Genomic DNA, 23,584 nt, shown 5'->3' with positions numbered 1-23,584 from the left:
AAGATCATCTTTTAGGTCACCGACCGAATATTCCCTTAAGAACGCTAGCTTTCGGCTTCACCCAGTCTGAGGTACACATCCGGCTGATCCGGCAGTAACAATCGCAGAGGTGCTCCCTTTACCGCCTAGCCGAATAATCGGGAACGTAGGGGTAAGCACAGGAGCCAGGCAACCCAGCTTGGCCAAAACTTAAGTCATATCGATGCATATAATGGTGAAATAAAAGGTACATGCGGAAGTGTAACACATGTGTTGGGCATGAAGCCCGTATAAATAAGCTTCTGTTAAAAGAAGCCCCCGGGTTTAATGAGTGCGGATAGCACGTCATTTGATGAGCCTTTAAAGGTTATAAGATAAAGGAAGGGGAGAAGGAGAGAAATGTAAGACGGACAGTATATAAAAAATGGACAGAGGAAGGAGACGAACACAGAGTCCGGCGCTAGGCATAGAATCTTCGGAGACGGGCTGCGTTCCATGGGTTCGGCTCGAGTCGGTTATCCGATGCATCTCGCAGGCGGTACGCTCCACCAGTCAGGACTTGGTCAATTATGAAGGGACCTTCCCACTTGGGCTGGAGTTTGCCTTTTTCTTGTCCGGCAGGCGTAGAACTAGTTCGCCAACATTGTAATTTTTGGCCCGTACTTCTCTGCTTTGGTATCTTCGAGCCTGCTGTTGATAGAATGTGGAACGGGCTTTTGCCACGTCACGCTCCTCCTCCAATGCGTCCAAATTGTCCTGCCGATCGAGCTCGGCCTCTCTTTCTTCGTACATGTGCACTCGAGGTGAGTCATGAATTATGTCGCAAGGCAAAACTGCCTCTGCATCGTACACCATAGAGAATGGTGTGTATCCGATGGTGCGATTCGGCGTGGTCCATAGCCCCCAGAGTACGAAGTCGAGCTCCTCTACCTAGTGCGTGTTAGATTCCTTGAGGGACCGCACTAATCTGGGTTTGATGCCGCGCATGATAAGACCATTTGCACGTTCGACCTGGCCGTTAGTTTGTGGGTGATAGACGGAAGCATAATCGAGCTTGATGCCCATGTTTTTGCACCAGAGTTTTACCTCGTCGGCCGTAAAGTTCGTGCTGTTATCAGTGATGATGCTGTGGGGGACGCCGTAACGGTGTACAACCCCGATATAAAGTCTGTCACTGGTCCGGATTCGGCCGTCTTAACAGGCTTGGCTTCTATCCATTTGGTGAACTTATCCACCATGACCAGTAAGTATTTTTTCTTGTGGGTTTTGCCTTTAAGGGGTCCAACCATGTCAAGCCCCCAGACCGCGAAGGTCCAAGTGATGGGGATAGTTTGGAGGGCGGTGGGTGGCATATGGCTTTGGTTTGCAAAGAGCTGGCAACCGGCGCATCGTTGGACTAAGTCCTGGGCGTCTGCCCGGGCCGTCGGCCAATAAAAGCCTGTACGGAAGGCCTTGCTTACAAGGGACCGAGCTGCAGCGTGATGACCGCTGAGTCCGGCATGAATTTTAGCCAGGAAGTTCCGCCCTTCCTCTTCGGAGATGCACCTTTGAAGGACTCCGGTAGTGCTTTTCTTATAAAGCTCTCCCTCGTGGACTTCGTAGGCTTTGGATCGCCGCACTATGCAGCGTGCCTCATTTTGGTCCTCGGGGAGTTCCTGCCTAGTAAGGTAGGCAAGGAATGGTTCTGTCCACGGGGCGATGACGGCCATTATTACGTGAGCTGAAGGTGTTATTTCATTGGCAGAGCCTCCGATTGTGTCAGAATGTTCGGTGCCAGGCAGTGCGGTTGGGTCCGGGCTGTTATTGTTCGGCTCCCCTTCCCATACTACGGATGGCTTGAACAGCCTTTCCAAGAAGATGTTGGGGGGACTACATCGCGTTTTGCGCCGATGCGTGCCAGGACATCTGCCGCCTGATTATTTTCCCGGGCTATATGGTGAAATTCAAGCCCTTCGAACCGAGCTGGTGTTTTTAGAACGGCGTTGCGGTAAGCTGCCATTTTTGGATCCTTGGCATCGAAGTCTCCATTTATTTGGGATATTGCGAGGTTCGAGTCCCCGCGCACCTCTAGGCGTTGAATGCCCATGGATACTGCCATCCGGAGACCATGTAAAAGGGCCTCATATTCGGCTGCATTGTTGGAGTTTGTGTACATAATCTGGAGTAGATATTGAACTGTGTCTCCTGTGGGGGACGTCAAAACGACGTCAGCCCCTAGTCCGGCCAACATCTTGGAGCCATCGAAATGCATGATCCAATTTGAATATGTGCCGTACTCTTTAGGGAGTTCGGCCTCCGTCCATTCTGCGACGAAGTCGGCCAAAACTTGCGACTTGATGGCTCGCCGTGGCTTATAAGTTATGTCGAACGGGAGGAGCTCAATGGCCCATTCTGCAATCCGGCCTATTGCGTCACGGTTGTTTATAATATCGTTAAGTGGTACTTCCGAGGCTACTATTATTGAACACTCTTGAAAGTAGTGTTGTAGCTTCCGGGATGCCATGAATACCGCGTAAGCAATCTTTTGATAATGCGGGTACCGTGATTTGCACGGAGTGAGGACAGTGGACACATAATAGACCGGCTTTTTAAGGGGGAATTTGTGTCCGTCCGTTTCTCGTTCGACGACGAGCACTGCGCTTACAACCTGATGTGTTGCTGCAATGTACAATAGCATTGGTTCGCCAATGTTTGGCGTGGCCAGAACTGGGTTTGTTGCCAATATGGCTTTTATTTCGTCGAGTCCGGCCGTGGCTGCATCCGTCCATTCGAAGTGTTTGGTGCGCCGAAGGAGGCGGTAAAGGGGTAGGGCCTTTTCTCCCAAGCGGGAGATAAAGCGGCTTAGAGCCGCCACGCATCCGGTTAACTTTTGTATTTGTTTGAGGTCCTTTGGGATATCCAATTGTGACAGAGCTCGGATCTTGGCTGGATTTGCTTCAATTCCTCTACCGGATACAATGAAGCCCAAGAGCTTTCCGGCTGGAACGCCGAAAACGCATTTTTCCGGGTTGAGCTTGATGTCGTATGTTCGGAGGTTATCAAATGTGAGCCTTAAGTCGTCTACTAGAGATTCGACATGTCTTGTTTTGACGACCACATCATCTACATATGCCTCCACTGTTTTGCCGACCTGGTTTGCCACACATGTCTGAATCATGCGCTGATATGTTGCGCCGACGTTTTTGAGCCCGAAGGGCATTGTGCTGAAGCAGAATGGGCCGTATGGTGTGATAAATGCCGCTGCGGCTTGGTCTGATTCTGCCATCTTGATTTGATGGTAGCCGGAATATGCGTCGAGGAAACACAACGAATCATGTCCTGCGGTAGCGTCGATAATTTGATCGATGCGGGGGAGGGGGAAGGGATCCTTTGGGCAAGCTTTGTTAAGGTCTTTAAAATCAACGCACAGGCGCTAGGATTTGTCCTTCTTTGGTACCATCACCAGGTTTGCGAGCCAGTCCGGATGTTTTATATCTTTGATGAATCCGGCCTCCAATAGCTTTGCTAGCTCCTCTCCCATGGCCTGTCTCTTGGGTTCGGAAAAACGCCGAAGAGCTTGTTTGACACGTTTGAATCCTTTTAGGATATTTAAGCTGTGCTCGGCCAGCCTGCGTGGGATTCTTGGCATGTCTGAAGGGTGCCAGGCGAAAATGTCCCAGTTCTCTCATAGGAACTCTCGTAGTGCGGCTTCTACATCAGGGTTTAACTGTGCCCCGATGGAACCTGTTTTGTTGGGGTCCGTTGGATGGACCTGGAATTTGACTATTTCGTCCGCCGGTTTAAAGCAGGTGGACTTGGATCTTTTGTCGAGTACCACATCGTCCCTATTCACCATGGAGCGCAGCGTAGTCAGTTCCTCAGCCGCTAGGGCTTCGGATAGTGCCTCGAGGGCCAGTGCGGCTGTCTTGTTTTCGGCGCGGAGTGCTATGTCCGGATCACTAGCGAGAGTGATGATCCCGTTAGGCCCGGGCATCTTGAGCTTCATGTACCCGTAATGGGGTATTGCTTGGAAGATTGTAAACGCTTCCCGCCCTAGCAGAGCGTGATAACCGCTGCTGAACGGAGCCACATGGAACGTGACCTCTTCGGACCTGTAATTACCCGGCGTGCCGAACACCACATCTAGTGTGATTTTTCCTGTACAGCGCGCTTCCCGACTGGGGATTATTCCTCTAAAGGTTGTGCTGCTTCGCTCAATGCGGTTCCAGTCTATTTCCATTTTTTGAAGGGTTTCCTCATAAATGAGGTTCAATCCGCTACCGCTGTCCATGAGTACCTTGGTAAGACAAAAGCCGTCCACTATTGGACTGAGGACCAATGCGGCTGGTGCTCGGGCTGTTCGGAATTTAGGTTCATCACTGTCGTTAAAGGTAATAGCCGTGTCACTCCATGGGTTTATTGTTTCTACTTGTAGACTTCGGCAAGGCTGCGGAGTGTCCTTTTTCGCATATTATTTGATGCGAAAGTCTCGAAGACTGTTAATACCGTATTGGTGTCTCTGGGGTGGCTTTCTGTGGCCTCCAGAATTAGGAGATCTTCGCCAATTTTGGCCACCTGTCGGAGTATCCAACATGCTCTAAGGCTGTGAGTTGGTGTGGCGTCCTCTGTACTGTGAATTTTACAGGGGCCATTAAGCCATCCTTCCAGTACGGTTCCATGCCATGTAGAGGGTTTTTGCTTTTTGGTGTTTGACCCGGGTGTCTGGCGATGATGCACCCTTTTATTTCGGACTAGGTTTGTATTCAGGGCCGGATCGTCCCAAAATTTTATTTCGGTTTTCCAGGCACTTTCCATCGCACAGTACTTTCGTACAATGGATGCCAAGTCAGCGAAACGTGTGATATCACGGCGACTTATGGCGTTGAGGATTCCCTTGTCCGTGCAATTATTGCGGAAGATTGAGATTGCGTCTTCCTCGCGGCAGTTCCTTATCATGTTCCTAACCAGGAGGAATCTGGCCCAGTAATGATGTACTATTTCTTCGGGCTATTGCCTGATTTGGGATAGATCGCTTATGTTTGGGTGGGTGGGTGGAATTAAATCCGAAGCCTCACCCAATCTGATGCTCAGAGGCCGAGGGATTTCTGAACTCAAAAATTTGGATTCCTGGATGTTGTCCAATGAATCCAGCCCGTCGCCTGACTCTAAGTTCAGGTCTTGGGTGATATCCTCCCCTCCGCGGGTATCCGGCTTGGATGGATCGGGAATCCGGACGTAGCTAGTCCTTAAGATAGATGAAGGGTCGCCGCACTATCCCTCTACCACGGCAACGTGATGGGTGACTTGGGGAGAGTTAATCTCTCTCAGATCGGGTTTAGGCCCAATCTAGTCGTAATCCGTAGCGACTCCCAGGGCGGCGATGCGATCCAAGAGCTCGTTTATGGAGGAGAGCTCCATTGGATCTAACTGCTCGGCAAGTTCTGAGCTGACATGAAGATTGTTTTCGATGGCTCGAGAGGTCATCGTCGGCGCAGAAGCCGAACAGGCGGTCATAAGAAAACCACCTAGCCGGAGGGTTTGGCCGACAGCCAAAGCTCCCTTAGCAACGGTGCCGTCTTTAAAGATGGGGCGAGGCATCCTTCCTGATGGTGACGACACAGAGGAACTCTCAATGAAAGCACCAATGTCGGTGTCAAAACCAGCAGATCTCGGGTAGGGGGTCCCGAACTGTGCGTCTAGGCCGGATGGTAACAGGAGGCAAGGGACACGAAGTTTTACCCAGGTTCGGGCCCTCTTGATGGAGGTAAAACCCTACGTCCTGCTTGATTAATATTGATGAAATGGGTAGTACAAGAGTAGATCTACCACGAGATCGGAGAGGCTAAACCCTAGAAGCTAGCCTATGGTATGATTGTTGTTCTGTATGTTGTCCTACGGACTAAAACCCTCCGGTTTATATAGACACCGGAGAGGGTTAGGGTCACAAAGTCGGTTACAATGGTAGGAGATCTACATATTCGTATCGCCAAGCTTGCCTTCCACGCCAAGGAAAGTCCCTTCCAGACACGGGACGAAGTCTTCAATCTTATATCTTCATAGTCTAGGAGTCCGGCTGAAGGTATAGTCCAGCCATCCGGACACCCCCTAATCCAGGACTCCCTCACCCCGGTACTCCTGAAAATACCCGAATCACTCGGAACCTTTCCGATGTCCGAATATAGTTGTCCAATATATCGATCTTTACTTCTCGACCATTTCGAGACTCCTCGTCATGTCCCCGATCTCATCCGGGACTCCGAACTCCTTAGGTACATCAAAACACATAAACTCATAATAAAACCGTCATTGAACTTTAAGCGTGCGGACCCTACGGGTTCGAGAACTATGTAGACATGACCGAGACATGTCTCCGGTCAATAACCAATAGCGGAACCTGGATGCTCATATTGGCTCCTACATATTCTATGAAGATCTTTATCGGTCAAACCGCATAACAACATACGTTGTTCCCTTTGTCATCGGTATGTTACTTGCCCGAGATTCGATCGTCGGTATCTCAATACCTAGTTCAATCTCGTTACCGGCAAGTCTCTTTACTCATTCCGTAACACATCATCCCGCAACTAACTCATTAGTTGCAATGCTTGCAAGGCTTATAGTGATGTGCATTACCGAGTGGGCCCAGAGATACCTCTCCAACAATCGGAGTGACAAATCCTAATATCGAAATACGCCAACCCAACAAGTACCTTCGGAGACACATGTAGAGCACCTTTATAATCACCCAGTTATGTTGTGACGTTTGATAGCACACAAAGTGTTCCTCCGGTAAACGGGAGTTGCATAATCTCATAGTCATAGGAACATGTATAAGTCATGAAGAAAGCAATAGCAACAAACTAAACGATCAAGTGCTATGCTAACGGAATGGGTCAAGTCAATCACATCATTCTCCTAATGATGTGATCCTGTTAATCAAATGACAACTCATGTCTATGGTTAGGAAACATAACCATCTTCGATCAACGAGCTAGTCAAGTAGAGGCATACTAGTGACACTCTGTTTGTCTATGTATTCACACATGTATTATGTTTCCGGTTAATACAATTCTAGCATGAATAATAAACATTTATCATGATATAAGGAAATAAATAATAACTTTATTATTGCCTCTAGGGCATATTTCCTTCACTACTATCTATACAAAGGTACATTTTGCGTGTAGAACACAATCGAAAATATAATATTACATACCTCAAAGCCTCTTAGCATGCCCATGAAGGCTTCATTCAATCCGCTTTTCGCGGACAGAATCCTCTCAACCACCGTACCCATCAAAGTATGATGACCATCTGAGATTGACGAATACCGTAACATGTCCGTTAGTGTATCTGGCGCATTCAGATTCCTGGAAGCAGCTATGGCAGTACAGACTCCCTTTGACTGGGTATGTTTACTCGACCCTAGAGTCGTCTCCGGCTGTAAACCGAATAGTCTGGAGCCTTTATTGTTAACCCTTACAAGGACCGCACACTTCGGACTCTGGGCGGCCGAAGTTTCACCTTGGGGCGCTGGCTCTATTATCCCCTGATCGGGAGAGACCCTCCGGGACGACGCCTCGATGTCGTCCGCCCTGTTGGGCGAGGAAGCTTGTGGAGGCGTTTCTCTTTCCATCATCTCAGGTAAGAGGTCCCCCGAGGAGGAGGATTGTTGAGGAAGACTGCATGCCGGACTACAAAACGCATATTCTAGATGTTACATTTGCAAAGAAAGAAAGAAGGAACGGGGTATGTTCAAAATATCTTTGTTCACTTACGATTCGGCTGGAGGCTTGTCCTTATGAAGGGATTGTGCGACAATAACACCTTCCGAACCTGAACCACTCGGCAGGGGCGTTTGGCCCCGCTTAGGAGCCCTTACCTCCCAACTCTTGGAGGCGGCCCTTTTCTTACTATAGGAAGAAGGGATGTCAGCTTCTCCTTCCCTTTTGTGTTCGGGAGAGGGAGCCCTAGTCTCCCCGAACACAGTGTGTGGTCACCTCCAGGATGGGAGCCGCCTTCGGCTCCCCCACTCTTCTTGCTCTCCTCTTCCCGTGGCGCTTGGTATGGCGCCGGGACCAGCATCCTTGCTAGAACGAGACTAGCTGAGTCTTCGGGAAGAGGAGCCGAACACCTGATTCGCTCTGCCTTCTTTATCCAGCCCTGGAAGAAGATGGTTTTCTCAGCATCTTATTATGAGATGCGTATATAAGTTGTGTTCGAGAATCGAGTGCTTACCGAGGTATCCGGATGGTTGCAGTCAAGGCCGATGTCCTCTGTAGTGTCCGGCAACTGTTTTCGTTTCCCAAAAAATAACTTCCACATTCCTTTGTGCGTCACACCGAAGAAGTGCTGAAGGGTCCGTGGTCCTTCTGGATTAAGCTCCCACATACGGAGGGGCCGTCTTTGGCACGGGAGGACTCAGCGGACTAGCATTACTTGAATCACGTCGATGAGTTTGGTGTTCTTCTCAAGGAGACTCCGGATGGGGCTCTGTAGAGTCTGAACTTCATCGGATGATCCTCATTCCAACCCTTTATTAACCCATGATGCGAGTTGAATTGGAGGGCCAGATCGGAACGCAGGTATAGCCGCCCACTTGGTGCCACGGGGTTCAGTGATGTAAAACCATTCCCGTTGCCATAAGTCGGAAGATTCTGTGAAGGATCCTTTTAGCCAGGGAGCGTTGATAAGTTTGCCCACTGTAGCACCACCGCACTCTGCTCGTACCCCGCTGATTACCTTCGGCTTCACATTAAAGGTCTTAAGACATAAGCCAAAGTGTGGGGCAATACGGAGGAAAGCTTCGCATGTGATAATGAATGCCGAGATGTGAAGGAAGGAGTCCGGAGTTAGATCATGAAAATCTAGCCCGTAATAGAACATAAGCCCTCGAACAAAGGGGTGTAGGGCAAACCCTAGCCCTCAGAGGAAGTGGGAGATGAATACGACCCTCTCGCTGGATCTGGGAGTAGGAATAACCTGCCCTTGAGCAGGAAGCTTGTGGGGGATTTCTGCGGTCAGGTATCTGGCTGCCCGGAGCTTCGCGATGTCCTCCTCTGTGATGGAGGAGGGCACCCGCCGACCTTGAGGACTGGGGCCGGCCATGACTGGGAAGCTTGAAACAATCGAAACCTTAGGCGCTGGAGCTCGAGGTTGGAGAGGATGAGGAAAGGGTTGGCGTAACAAAGCCAGACGGGCCCTAGTCCCTTTATAAAGGCAATAAATATCAAACACCTCCTCCTCGACCTTGAAACCTGCCTATTCGTAAGGAATCATGCCAACCGGACGGTTGGAATACCCATGCCCGTGTTGATGAGGATCCCGCAATAAGGGGGCACGATCTGTGCTTTGACAAGACGTGCCAATGAAACCACATCTCGGAACGTGGAACGGTGAGCGAGAAAAAAACGGTTCGATATAATAACCAGGTGATGACGTGATATCACGTCACAGAAAAATTGTCAGCAGATTGGACTCGTGAAATATTATATTCTCTGCAGTGGCGTGTGGAACTTGTTTTGCAGATCTGGACATGATCTTTGTGTTTGAAGACTGTGTCGAAGTATTTGGAGGAGGAACCCACCTTGCAATGCCGAAGATAATCTGCGCGTCGGACACCTCTTCATTGAAGCCTGGTTCAGGGGCTACCGAGGGACTCCTGGACTAAGGGGTCCTCGGGCGTCCGGTCTGTTGGGCATGGGCCGGACTATTGGGCCATGAAGATACAAGATGGAAGACTTTCTCCCGTGTCCGGATAGGACTCTTCTTTGCATGGACAGCAAGCCAGGCGGCCGGACATACTATTTCCTTTCTATGTAACCGACTTTGTATAACCCTATTCCCCTCCGGTGTCTATATAAATTGGAGGGTTTAGTCTGTAGGGACAATCATAATCAGATAGGCTAGACTTCTAGGGTTTTAGACATTACGATCTCATGGTAGATAAACTCCTATAACCCCTATACTCATCAATATTAATCTAGCAGGATGTAGGGTTTTACCTCCATCGAGAGGGCCCGAACCTGGGTAAACATTGTGTTCCCTGTCTCCTGTTACCATCAACCTCAGATGCACAATTCGGGACCCCCTACCCAAGATCCGCCGGTTTTGACACCGACAGTTCTCGTTCCATTGGAAGAAGAGCACCAACACCCATGGTCAAAATGTCTTGAGAGGGATCTTCTTCACCTGCATCACTTAGATCAACTTGCTCCCCATGGGAGCCATTAAATTCATCAAACACCACGTCACAAGTTTCTACAACACATTCATTGGATTTTTTGTAGACTCTATAGGCGTGAGAGCTTGATCCATAATCAACAAATATCCCCTCAATTGTTTTGGATTGAAATTTTCCTAACCATTCTGTCTTGTTGAGGATGAAACACTTGTACCCAAATACACGGAAGTACTTGACATTTGGTTTGTTCCCGGTTAGGAGCTCATATGGAGTCTTCTCCAATATCGTGCGGAGGAAGAGCCGGTTTGATGCATGGCATGCGGTGTTGACAACCTCGGCCCAAAAACTATGTGGTGACTTGTATTCATCCAACATGGACCGTGCCATTTCCACAAGTGTACGGTTCTTCCTCTCGGCTACAGCATTTTGTTGAGGAGTGTAGGGTGCGGAATATTGATGCTCAATCCCTTCATCACTAAAAAATTCTTCCAAGGTGTAGTTCTTGAACTCGGAGCCATTATCACTTCTTATTGCCAAAATTTCTTTGTCAAACTTGCATTGGGCTTGCTTGGCAAAATCAATGAAGGTGATCTTCATCTCGTCCTTGGACTTGAGGAGAAACACCCATGTATATCTTGAGTAATCATCAACAATGACAAGTCCATACTTTTTCCCACCAAGACTATCACATGAAGGAGGCCCAAAAAGATCCACGTGAAGAAGCTCCAAAGGCCTTGAAGTAGATACAATATTCTTGGGTGGGTACTTTGATTGATGTTGCTTCCCGGCTATGCATGCACTAAAGATACGATCTTTCTCAAAAGAAACATTGGTTAGTCCAAGGATGTGATTACCCTTTAAGAGATCTTGAAGATTTGTCATGACGACATGGGCTAGCCGGCGATGCCATAGCCACCCCTTGTCGGATTTGGCCGTTAGACAAGTTGCATGGAATGTGCTCTCTTTCAAGAAATCAACCGTGTAAAGGTTGCCATCCAACTCTCCAACAAAGGCCACTTCGAGAGTATCTCTCTTAAAGACTTTCACATCTGTTAGTCCAAATAGTGTATCATAACCAACGGAAGCCAATTGGCGAATGGAAAGCAAGTGGTATTTAAGGGATTGGACAAGCATGCCATTTGCAAGAGACATGTCATTTTTGATAGGCACCTTACCCAACCCAAGTACCTGTCCTTTTGATCCTCCACCAAACACAATGCTCATAAATGGTTGAATAGCTTCCATGAAATCGAAAAGCAATTTGCTATCTCCGGTCATATGGTTGGTACATCCACTATCGATCAACCATTTGACTCCACCAGAGAAAGCAACCTACACACAATTTATGGCTTGGTTAGAGGAACCCATTTTGCAATGGGACCTCTCAAGTTAGTCACAAGGGTCTTATGGACCCAAATAGCATAAAACCGGAATGCATTACGAGGACCAACAAATTTCGCATAAACTTCTCCATCCTTTGTTTTACAAAGTACATAGGATGGAGGCATGAACTCTTTTGGCTTGTTGAGAGTGGGCATGCCGCTGGTGGCCTTCCCACTCACAACCTTACCTTTCTCCTTGTGCCCTTCTCGTACAAATGTTTCTTTGAGAGGGGTGGTGCACTTTTGAGAAGACGTCTTCTTCTTGCTTGTGCTTGGGTCAAACACAAGCCCTTCCTTGGCAAACACCTCATTTGGCTCAATACCTCATTAAGGTTCTTTTGTCCTTGAGCACATGTCATGAGTCTTCTCTAGAGTTGTGCCTTTAGAAAACGGTTTTCCTGAAGAATAGATGTTAGGTCACCACTAGATTTAGTACAAGCATCAACATTGATAATAGGTGAGAGTAAACCTTGGCTAGAGTTTCAAGATAAGTAAGTTTGAGCGTCTCAAAACTCTTTGTAAGAAGAGTGAGCTCCTCTTCCTTAGTCTTGAGGGAAATGGATAGAAGCTCACAATCCTTAGGGAGACAAGCATGAGATTCCATAAGCTTACTTTTATCATTCATCAACTCCTTGCAAGAGTTCTTGGCCTTTTTCAAGGAGGCAAGTTTTTTTGCATGAACATCAATGTTTGCACCAATTTTTAGGCATAGTTCATCATTTCGTGCTTCCTCATATTGGACTTTCCGCTCAAGGATTTCATACTTTTCATTTTCCTTGTTGACGAGGGTTTTGAGTTCCTTAATGGTAATGGTGTGCTTACTCACCATCTCTATAAGCATACGAAACATAGTGAGCTTCTTTCCTTTAAGGGAGCACGTGAACTTATTTAGTTTAGCAAGCATAGGATCATCTAAATCATCATCATCATCACAATTATCCTCCGCATCAAGATACTCATCACAAGGAGTAGACGGAGTGAAAAGAGGAGGATTTGAACGTGGGGTTACCTTGACCTTGTCAGGAGAGTTTTGGTCCTCTCCTTCTTCTACCACAGGTAGGGTGTGTGTGCGCGCGCGTGCGTTCATAATGTGAGTGTATACGCGTATATATGAGCGCTTGTGTGTGTATTGTATTAAAAAAACCTTATCACCCCAAGTTTGTACGCAATAAATTTCTATATGGTCGCGATGTGTACAGGAAGCTCCCAGAGCAGCTAGTTAACGAGCGCTCCTTCGGGAGCCTCGCAACGATCAACGCCACTTAGCGCGCTCTCAGTCATTCGTCACGTGTCGCGCTTTGGGCGCTCCCTCCGGATTTTGTTTTTTATTTTTTGGCACGCATTTTCGGCTTTTTAAACGATTTTTTCTATTTTTTGACGTTTTGGTTTTCCACCGGTCTTCCTTAGCTTTTTGATAAAAAAATTGAAAAAAAATTGCGCGAAAAACATGTTTTTTTCCTTTCGCGAGAGTTACGATTTTGCTTCCGTGTGAGGAACGGTTTTGCTTCCGCAAGAGTCACGGCCGTGCCTCTTGGAAACGAAAAAAACGCGTTTTCTGTTTTTCTTTCTTTCGCGAGAGTCACAGTTTTGCTTCCGCGAGAGGCACAGGTGTGCTTTCGCGAGAGTCACGGCCGTGCCTCTCGGAAACGAAAAAAACGCGTTTTCTGTTTTTTTCCTTTCGCGAGAGTCACGGTTTTGCTTCTCCGAGAGGCACGGTTATGCTTTAGCGAGAGTCACGGCCGTGCCTCTCGGAAACCGGAAAAAAAACACGTTTTCTTTTTTTTTCTTTCGTGAGAGTCACGGTTTTGCTTCCGCGAGAGGCACGGTTGTGCTTTCGCGAGAGTCACGGTCGTGCCTCTCGGAAACGAAAAAAACACCTTTTCTGTTTTTTTTCCTTTCGTGAGAGTTACGATTTTGCTTCTACGAGAGGCACGGTTGTGCTTTCGCGAGAGTCACGGTCGTGCCTCCTCGGAAACGAAAAAAACGTGTTTTCTCTTTTTTTTTCCTTCCGCGGGAGTCAAGGATTTCCTTCCGCGAGAATCACGGTTGTGATTTCGTGAGAGGCATGGGCGTGTCTCTTTCGGAAAGGGAAAAAACTCGTGCTCCCGGTTCGGTTTTTTCGTTCTTCGTTTTTTCGTAAAAAAAAGTTCGTCAAAACCTAGCAACATGGGATCTAGTTTTGAAGATCTCGACGCGAGGAATCCAACGGTGAAAGCGATTCGAGATTTGGACGCATGGTTTGAGAGATAAAACATTTTGAATAAACGGATCTAGAAAAAAGGAAAAACTCCTAGGTCGCGACAAGTGGCGCTCTGCATGTGCGCCACTGGCCGCAACCAGGGGAGTTGGAGTGATCTTTGCAACAAGTACTCCTCAACTAGTGATTTCGGTCTGTATCGACTGTTATGGCGCTTTTTGCTGCTTCAGTCTGTATTTGAGTGTTGAACTAGCAAAAGAGCCCGTGCCTTGCAACGGGATAACAAAATTATGTTTCGTCACTTATCACAATTGCTCCGTCTCGTCACTGTCATCAACCTATTCATCCTTCTGCCCTTTTGCAAGTTTTATTATGTACACGGCCTTGTGGTTTCCATCGTCATACTGAGCAAATGCCAGTTAGAAAGGAGAGGCGGAGGTCAAGGCCTACTCTGAGTGTCATCTTAATAATTGGAGCCTCGATCTGTTTTACTTTCCTTGTCAGCACAATTAATGATTCTGATTTGCTTGTATCTGGGTTATATAACCAAATGCTCCTCGTGGAGTTAGTGTCCACATTCCTTGATGGTAATCATTATAGCTGCAATAGAAGGCTGTGATGTTGCATCGAATATATTTGTGTGGGATCATGCACATGGAAAATTTTGGTACCAACGACGATGAAGGGTAAAAAAGATGTAGGTTACCTACAAATATATTCAACTTGAAAAATAGCGCTTCCTTTATAAAGAGTTATAAGAGCGCTTAATTCTTTACAGAGGGAGTACGTGTCAAATAATGTATGGTCCGGTAGAAAGCATCTACTTAGATTTTGCGACATGCGTTACTGCAGGTGTTGTTGCAGTTGATGGTCAGTTAGACAACAGGCAAAGGCATGTACATCAGCTTGAGCTCTGAGTCAAAGAAGATATGTGAGTGACCGATTCGACATTGATGACCGTGTCGGCCTCCCAGCGAGAGACTTGCTTATCCTATGAGCTCCCACTCGAGGGAAGCGAGGCATGCGGAGCCAGCCTGGTTCCCAACATCTACAAGCTCCCCACCTTGTTGTAAACTTGTAGACTATGCCAAGTCACAAGTATGTTTAGGGCAATCAAAAGTTGCGGTAGCAGTACTTCTTCTCCCGGTCTCTCCATGAAGTGCATACACGTATAAATGGTATGGTCAATCACAAGATGGCCAACTCCCTACACTAATATGTGCATACGATGTGATCATCGAGGGTCCATTATACCATTGATGATTGATTGATGGAAGCAGCGGCTGAAGCGGTCAGTATAGTGGTACTAATGTACCTGGTCGAAAACGTGTTGCATGACGTCTAGATCGTTGCGTCCGCGCTCGAGGGCTGCTACTGATGGCGGCGACGGCTTTGCTGAGGCGAGCCTATTTTTTCAAGAACCGTGTTGGTCCTGATATTTTTATACATGTATATATCTAGAGTCCTGTGTCCACGTTCAACAGATTCATATGGAATATCAAAGGGAAATGAGCAAAAAAAACGTGTGTATTGTTTGTGCCTGACTCGAACGAATGTGGCGCAAAAAATTAGGTCGACGAAAGGATTTTTTAGGTATGTATGTATATTTAAAATTTATACACATTTTTCTCAGTTTTTTTTCATATATAACATGTTATATTTTGAGTTAGCGTTTGAAAGATAAATATTTCAAAGACCATTTTAATCTGTTAGACGTAAAAATTTAGGCGGACGAAAGGATTTTTTAGGTATATACGTATGTATATTTAAAACTTATACACATTTTTTCAGGGTTTTTTTCATATATAACATGTTATATTCTGAGGTAGTGTTTTTTTCTCAGGTTTTATTGTCATGTTATATTTTGAGTTAGTGTTTGAAAGATAATTTTTTTAAAGACCATTTCATATATAACATGTTATATTTTGAGTTAGTGTTTGAAAGATAAATATTTTGAGACCATTTTAATATGTCAGGAAAAAGAAACAAAAAAGTTGAAAAAGATGAGAGAGCCAGGGCTCGGTCCAGCCAATGCGCTATGGGAGTCCTTATGCTACTTTTTGGACACCGCCCGTAGATAAACCAGAGGCGAATGCCGCGAGAAAAAAACTGAATCGTTTTTCCTTACTTATAGGTAGCATTGGTGGGTAATATTTAGCAACTTTAGGGGCAAATTAGATGACGTATCATCAGAAGCAATAGATGCTTTATTATTAGGGGAGATAGTTCACGGTCCGTATCGACTATGGGCGTGTTGTTGAGGACTAATTCATGGTCGAACACATGCGGATCAGCACTGTCCTCGTCTTCCTGATGAGCACTGGCCTAACTGTTGCTTCCTCTGTTGTCACCCACACACACCGCCGTTGTCACCTATGTGTCTACCACGACCCTCCCGCACATTCTTATCTTCGTCATGGCCAGCCAAGGCGCACCGTCGTCTTCCTGCTCAACCGTCATCTGTGTCACCATGACAGGCGAAGGAATTCAAGGATAAAAGAGTGTTTTTGCTTTGTATGACCCTATCCTGCCCTCGGCCCCATGCGATGGCCGATCACTGATGATCGAAAGACAGACGAGGTTTAGCTTCTCATTATTTCCTTATTTCGCTGAAGAGCACGCATGTAACACCAATTGTACTTTTGGCCCCAACAGCTAGCCAGACCACTCGACCCAACACTCGCCCGCTGAGGCACAACCTGGGGTTAGTGCACGGAGCTCTTCCAAAGGGAGTTGGAGTTTGGCATGCAAGGTGCGTCCAAGCCGGGACTCGAATTCAGCTGATCTGGCAGCAACCACAACTGCCCAGCCAACAGGTCGACGCCCCGCCCTCACCAGTTCTGTGAGTCACGGCTTACAAAGCAGTCTGGCTTTGAAATTTTCCCCGTTTCCTTCATTGCTTGGGGAAGGGGACTATTTAGGCTCAAGGGAGAGCGAGGATAAGAACGCTATTATCGGGCGTTTACCTGAAGATGAAATCTCATACATATAGCTGAGCAAAAATCGCTATCGGTCTGTTAAGCAAACCCGCATGGCAAAACCCCAAATTACAAAATAGAGCTAACTGCAAGTAAAATCCACCTTTCTCAATGTTACACATGATGAGTTCGAGCAAGCGTGCTGTCAAATCTCAAATTATTCAATGATGCGATCATTCCTTGACCAACCCCAAAACTATAGCGACAAAATTGGCTACAGCAATTTTGGCTTCAAAGAGCGCATTGTTTTTTTACTTGTCGACGACTTCGATGAGGGTCGTCTCATAATCAGCAGGAGCCTGGAAGCCGTGGAGGTTCATCACGGTGGCGGCAACGTTGGCGAGCCCAGGTGTCTGGATGTCGGAGCGGAATCTCACTCCGGGGTGGAGACCAGGGCCTCCGATAGCAACAGGGACCTGCAAAGTTCGCAGGCAGGTCAAAACCAAGCGATAAATATCGTCACTTAAAACTGGTCTTACAGGAAGAGCATCAAAGGCCATTGCACTTACTGGCTGAAGCGTATGCGAGGTAAGAATCTGGATGCTACCGCTCTTGTCGAGCATCGGCTGGCCAGCTTTGTTCCTCTTAACCATATCCTCTGCGTTTCCATGATCAGCTGTGACAAGATAGATACCACCAACTTGCTCCACAGCATCCAAGACCATCTGTTTTCAAGGGGAACCAATGATACAGATAAGTAAAAGGCAAATGAGGTAGAATTCAGAGAATTTGTCACTGAAACTGTGCCCCAATTCAACTTTCAGGATATAGATCATGTAAACAAAACATTGAAGTTTCTTGTTTGTTCTCACCTTGACAGCTTCATCGGCAGCCTTGCAAGCAACAACTGTAGCTTCAATATCACCAGTGTGACCAACCATGTCACCGTTTGGCAGGTTAATACGCACCTACAAGCATATAACATGTTATGTAAATTTAAGGGGGCAAACCAAGGATGTCGCGTGTTACACCTTTCCAAATTCCTTACCTGGTCAAACTTCCCACTGAGGATAGCATCCCGAGTTCTCTCAGCAATTTCAAGTGCCTTCATTTTGGGCTGCTCATTGAATGTGATACCACTGTCACTGGGAATTTCTACATACTCTTCCCTGGTCTCGTCAAAGTATCCCGAACGGTTTCCATTCCAGAAAAATGTGACATGGCCAAACTTCACTGTCTCACTGTTATGAACAAATAAAAAGAACTCATAAATACAAATGTGCAGAAACATAGGATAAATTTCGAAGCACAGAACAAACTTTAGACCTCAAAACAACTGAAATAACGGTTTGCAAAAATAATAATTCCCTCACAATTATGAGAATAGGGGAGTCATAAGGTCAATAAACGCTGAATGGACTTTCAGAAAAAAGTACTCAAATGTAGATAATTTCAATTACGGACCCTGTAGTTAAGCTTTGCCCCCAGACAAACTATACTAATAGGTTCCAGAAAGTAAAACAAACCAAAGAAATCACTTTCCTATTTTGGTGATTGATATATGATTGGCAACAAATATAAAGCTTTGCATCTGACTTGTGTATTCACATTTTACACAGTACTTGACCCACATTTGTTTTCAATGGGAGTATGCTAACCTCACATAAGTAATGTTCCATGTAATCAAACACCCGAGTCATGACTAACTAATGACCAGAAATTATAGTATAGAGATGAACATGAAGAACCAAGTGCCTTAGCATTGGAACAAATAGAATGGAAAACTAGGTACTTGCCTGCAAGCGAAGGTGCGGACACCATTCTTCACCAAGTATTCACCAGATGTCCTCTCAATCAAAGGTGGGGAAACAAGGTACTTGCTTGGAAGCTTCAACTCACCATCATATTGAAGCATCCCAGCGTACTTAATTTTTGGTACACGAACACGGTCAAATTTATCAAAATCAGGAAACTCGAGTGCTTTCGCAAGCATAACCATGCGATCAGCTCTGAAATTGAAAGTCACGACTGCATCACCGTCTACTATAGGACCAACCGATTTGCCACTCTCATCAACTATCACAAAGGGGGGCAAATACTGATCATTGGCCTTGGGCTCTGCTCTTAGAGTCTTCACAGCTTCAAGTGCATTTTGGAATTTGTGTGGTGCTTCTCCAAGTACCTGGGCATCCCACCCACGCTTGACCACACTCCAGTCATTCTGCAATGCATCAAAATACATGACTTCAATTTCACCAGGAAAATGTGTATTTTTCCAACTAAAATATAACACAAAATTGCACCTCACAAAGCTAAACTATAAAATGAGAGTATACCTCGTAGCGGTCCATGGTAACATACATCCTTCCACCACCAGATGCAATCCGTGCATCAACACCCTGCTCACGAAGCTGAGCAAGATCGTTCTCAATTGTCTCTACGAAACCAACACTACTGCCATCCAAAACATCACGCCCATCAGTAAGAATGTGAAGGCGAATTCTTTTTGCTCCCCTCTCACTGGCACCTTTCACAATCAACTGAAAATAAAGTGAAACAAAACAGAGCAATTTAGTATTTGACAAATCATCACAAGACCGTCTGGCGTTCATCACAATGATTGCTAAGCTAACCTGCACTTGGTCTAGCCGGGAGTGAACGCCTCCATCACTCAACAAACCAATAAGGTGCAGAGTACCCTTATCAAAAGATTCCTTGATGTAATTGAACCCCTCGTCTTCCCAAATCTTCCCGGAAGCAAGAGCAGCATCAACAAGCTTCGCACTATAGAAATTAAGTATATAATGTAACTTAATTAGCTTTGTTGAAAACAAAATGTGAAAGAAGCATACAAGTGAAACAGAATATAATGGGACAATAGTAATTGATAAAGTCTAGCACATGGTTATGCAAACGACTCAAACAGTTAGACAGCAAACTATGTAACATAACTAAAGCAAAAAAACTAATAAGCATCCACAAGACATGGTTCCTAGCAGAGTTACAAACAATATTGACGACGATGCAAAACTAGAAGACCATATTGATACTATCAAGAATCCAGCTGAAGTCAGGTGTCCTTTTTCACTACTGTATCAGAACTTGTAACAAAAAATTGCACTGCTCGGTACTAACAGCGGAGAATACATATTTCAAAGGGGGAAAAACACATACCCTTGAGCAAAGATTCGGCCAGCTCCAAGAGCATTGTGGCCAACTTCACTGTTGCCCATGTCGTCGTCACTTGGGAGACCAACGGCAGTTCCATGAGCCTTCACTAGTCTCCACTTCTCAGGAGCACCCTAAAACGGAGTTAAGCTTAGTAATTGCTCATCTCAAGCAAAGTTAGGGGGTAAAAATTTAGCATGCAAAAAATTACAGTACATCCGAACAAGTTCAGGTTGGATGCAACATATGAATTACGGTAGTAATGTAAACAAACATTGTATCGAGACTCAAGAATTACAGTGTGCACTAGCTACGATTGCACGATATTGACACTATTTTTTATAGTGAAGGGTCCAACATTCACATCAGATTCATCATCATGCTCAAACCAGAGCAACAACTGCAATCAGGATGCTTAATCTACAGCGGGAGTGAGTATGTGACTTAATCACATTAAATCCGACAAAAGGATGCATGCAACCATAATCACATTAAATAGATGAAGGTAATATGTGCAGCTGGGCACAGGTGCGGGTAACCTACATTCTTGAGCGAATCCATGACGGGCGTCTGGGCGACATGGATGCAGTTGTACTGGTCGGGGCTGGCCTCGCCCCATCCGTCGAGCACGACGACGGCCACCGTCTTCCCCTTGGGGAGCGTGGGGTGGTCGGGGAGCGTCCAATTCGTGGTCGCCATCTCCTGCAAAATCAATCAAGCAAACCACCGCACACAAAATCAGGTCACGTGCAGCGAATCCAGGCAGATCTGCGCTAGGCGTCATTAACCCGCGCTAAATCACCAGATCGGGACGCGTATCTCGACCGAAATCGATCCCATTAGCACGAATTAAAGCGCCAAGAGCACGAATTAAAGCGTAACAACCCCCTATAACTAATCAAACGACAAAGGCTGTATTTTTCTTGCTCTAAAATTCAGATTCGATGAATAGGACCTGGGCGGTCAGATCCGGCGATTGATCGGAGGAAACTAAAAGGCAAATTTCGGCGAGCTTACGAACAGGGGAGGGGCGTCGTCGAGATCGAGAGGGGCTGTTCTCACCTTTGCTTTTTTTTCTTCGTGTGGTTTGCGGAACAAGAAGAACTTTTGGGAGAGCGGAGTGGCGGAGGATAATAGGCGAAGGCGGGGCGGCCGCGGTATTAATAAGGGGGAGGGACGGGCCACGGAGCCGTGGGGTGCGAATAATTTTAGGGTGTTGGCCAAGAAGATCTTCGGACGGCCCGATCGGCTCTGGGGGCGTCGGGTCGGGCCATCGGACGGCTGAGGAGGTGTCACCGGTCTCTTCGCCTGATTTGGTAGATGCGGTGCGCGCGACGAGATCCGTCCGCCAGTTTTATATTGGACGGTCCTGATGGGGCCGGCTGTCGCGGAGACATGTGGCTGTCACGCCGTCACGAGTCCTAGGCTCTCCACGTCAGATCGCAGGCCTCCTCTTTCTATTACTTTTGATTTTGAAAACTCATCAGGCGTGACGGCGTGCGTGAGCGTGAGGCCGTGAGTTGGATATTCTCTTTGGATGCCGTTTTCAAAATCGAATTCCCATGCTATTTTAAAATGTTTCTCCGCAAGAAAAAATGTTTTATTTTTCTGTATTGTTTCTCCAACGGGGGAAGGAGAACCGGGTTCTTTCGTGCTAATAGCCGACCACCTGTGCGATCCCTCGAAAGGACCACCCGGTTGAGCTACGTGCAAGCTTTCTCCGTGATGCGGCGTGGAAAACAGCGTGTTTACAGGACAAGTTTTTGAATCCATGGTGCTGGCCGTGGGCGGCGGAAATTAGGCAAGTCGGAGTTGGCCGGCCGCCGGGGGTCAAGAAAGAGGACTCGCGTCGCTCTCACGCACATGGGTTGGTTGGTCGCTGCACAACAAAACAGTTCGGTCGCTCTTGCGGCCCCGGCGTCCTGGGGCCCGGAAAATCCAGCGACAACCCGTCGATGCGCCCAAAGGCCGGACTCCCTCGCTTTCTCACCGCTCGCGGAACAGATTTCTTCTTCGCGCCAGATTATTAAGAGATGTCAGATCTGTCTTCAAGCTCGGCCGCGGCCGTGAGCGACATGGAGGCGATGATGAAGGAACTTGGTCTGAAGAAAGACGAATTAGAAAATGTGGTGATTGAAGCAAATGAACTTCCTGAGGAGGCTACAAGATGGATGGCTTTAGCTCGCGTTCATACGGATAAATCATATATCCAGTACTGGTTCTTCCGCAATATGCGCGGCATGGGATCTCGCGTAAGAGGTGAATTTTCGCCCGTTGGAAGAAAACCTCTACACCCTTTCAGTTCTCATGCCTAGGCGACTGGGAACGTGTGATGGAGGGGCCTTGGACCTTCAAGGGGAAAACTGTGGTAATCGCATCATATGATGGCTTCACAAAACCATCCATGATAGAGATGAACAAGGTGGAGATATGGATCCAAATCCATGATCTGCCGAAAGGGTACTTCTGCAAGATAAAATCGTTGTCCTCGACAGCGGGAGAGTTTACTTTTGCCGAGCCAAAATCTCAAGACTTTGAAGGTAACTTTTTCAGAGTCCGCATAAGAATAGATGTTGACAAGCTGCTCAAGAACGCGGTGTCACTCCTCATCAAGAGGCAGAAGGGGGTAGTCAGGGAGATTTATAGGGGCAAATATGAAAGACTCCCAGATTGATGCGTTGTGTGCGGTCATCTTGGTCACAAGTATGAGTGCGGCAATGGCATCCATCTTCCTGAAGCATTGGCGTTCAAGGATCTGCAGACCTCTTGGTTCAGAGGACCAGCGCGTGGTCCAGGTGAAGGAAGGGGCTCGGGAGGCGGCCGAGGCAGGGGTCGATCAAGCACTGGAAAAGGACGAGGGAGAGGGAATACCCAAGAACAGTAGCCCTACGAGGATGACCTCTCAATGGGCAAGCCTGGTGACTTTGAGATGGAGTACGCTGATAAAAACAGAAAAGGGGAGCCCCGCAAGCCCCAGCCACAATGAAGCCAACCACTAATCTTCAGCTAGAGGGCAACACTCTGCTTGCCCTTCCGCCTCCACCTGTGCTGGCGAGCCCCTCATCAAAACAAGAGTCAAAGAGGAACAAACAAACTCCACAGATAACTGAGAAGGGGAAGGATAAGAATTCAACAACAAACAAACCGTCTGATGCGCGATTGGCGGGCCCCAAGTGGGGTCGCACCCCGCGCAATGAGTATACTATGTTGGAACTATCGTGGGGGTGGCAAACCCGCGACAGTTCGAGAGCTTCGTGAGTATGCCTCCTCTATACTTTGTATCTTAAAAACTCAAATATAGGGATCTCGTGTTGAGAATTTAGTAGGTACTCTTGGTTTCGATAAAAGCTATGCAGTTAGTAGTTCTGGTAGAAGTGGGGGTCTTGGGATTTTTTGGAAAGATTCAATAAAAGTTGAAGTTCTTGGTTATTCAGAGTATCATATTGATGTTGCTGTGGAGGATATTGTTGATGTACAAATACGAGTGACTTTTGTCTATGGGGAGGCATAAGGCAACCAAAGGTATAAAACGTGGGACACGCTCCGAGGAATTACAGGAGTAAGCACCTTACCATGGATAGCCATGGGTGATTTCAATGAGGTAATCCATGCCCATGAGAATGATGGAGTTGGTAACCGAAGTCAGGCATAGATGGACTCGTTTCGCGATGCCTTGGATACGTGTGGGCTAACAGACATCGGATGACCTATACTAGGGTTCGACTGGATAGAGGCGTTGCTAATTCAGCTTTTGTCTTGACCTTCCCTAATGCAAATA

General features: G+C 46.9%; 1 protein-coding gene across 1 annotated transcript; it reads right to left on the bottom strand.

The window, feature by feature from the left end:
• Positions 1 to 16,767: 16,767 nt before the first annotated feature.
• LOC125545145 (2,3-bisphosphoglycerate-independent phosphoglycerate mutase) lies at positions 16,768 to 20,842 on the bottom strand. The gene is made up of 10 exons (XM_048709026.1): positions 20,824 to 20,842; positions 20,350 to 20,508; positions 19,813 to 19,940; positions 19,272 to 19,422; positions 18,975 to 19,178; positions 18,435 to 18,859; positions 17,687 to 17,879; positions 17,511 to 17,606; positions 17,208 to 17,363; positions 16,768 to 17,114 (listed from the first exon to the last, which is right to left on the bottom strand). Exons 2-10 carry the CDS (start codon positions 20,503 to 20,505, stop codon positions 16,950 to 16,952), a joined length of 1,674 nt encoding a protein of 557 aa, XP_048564983.1. The 5' UTR covers positions 20,506 to 20,508; positions 20,824 to 20,842; the 3' UTR covers positions 16,768 to 16,949.
• Positions 20,843 to 23,584: the final 2,742 nt, after the last annotated feature.

This window comes from Triticum urartu, chromosome 3, assembly GCF_003073215.2.
Source record: "Triticum urartu cultivar G1812 chromosome 3, Tu2.1, whole genome shotgun sequence".
In the NCBI taxonomy this organism is placed as follows: Eukaryota; Viridiplantae; Streptophyta; class Magnoliopsida; order Poales; family Poaceae; genus Triticum; species Triticum urartu.
The sequence above is the reverse complement of the archived record's forward strand: the minus strand, read 5'-3'. Positions and strand labels throughout refer to the sequence as shown.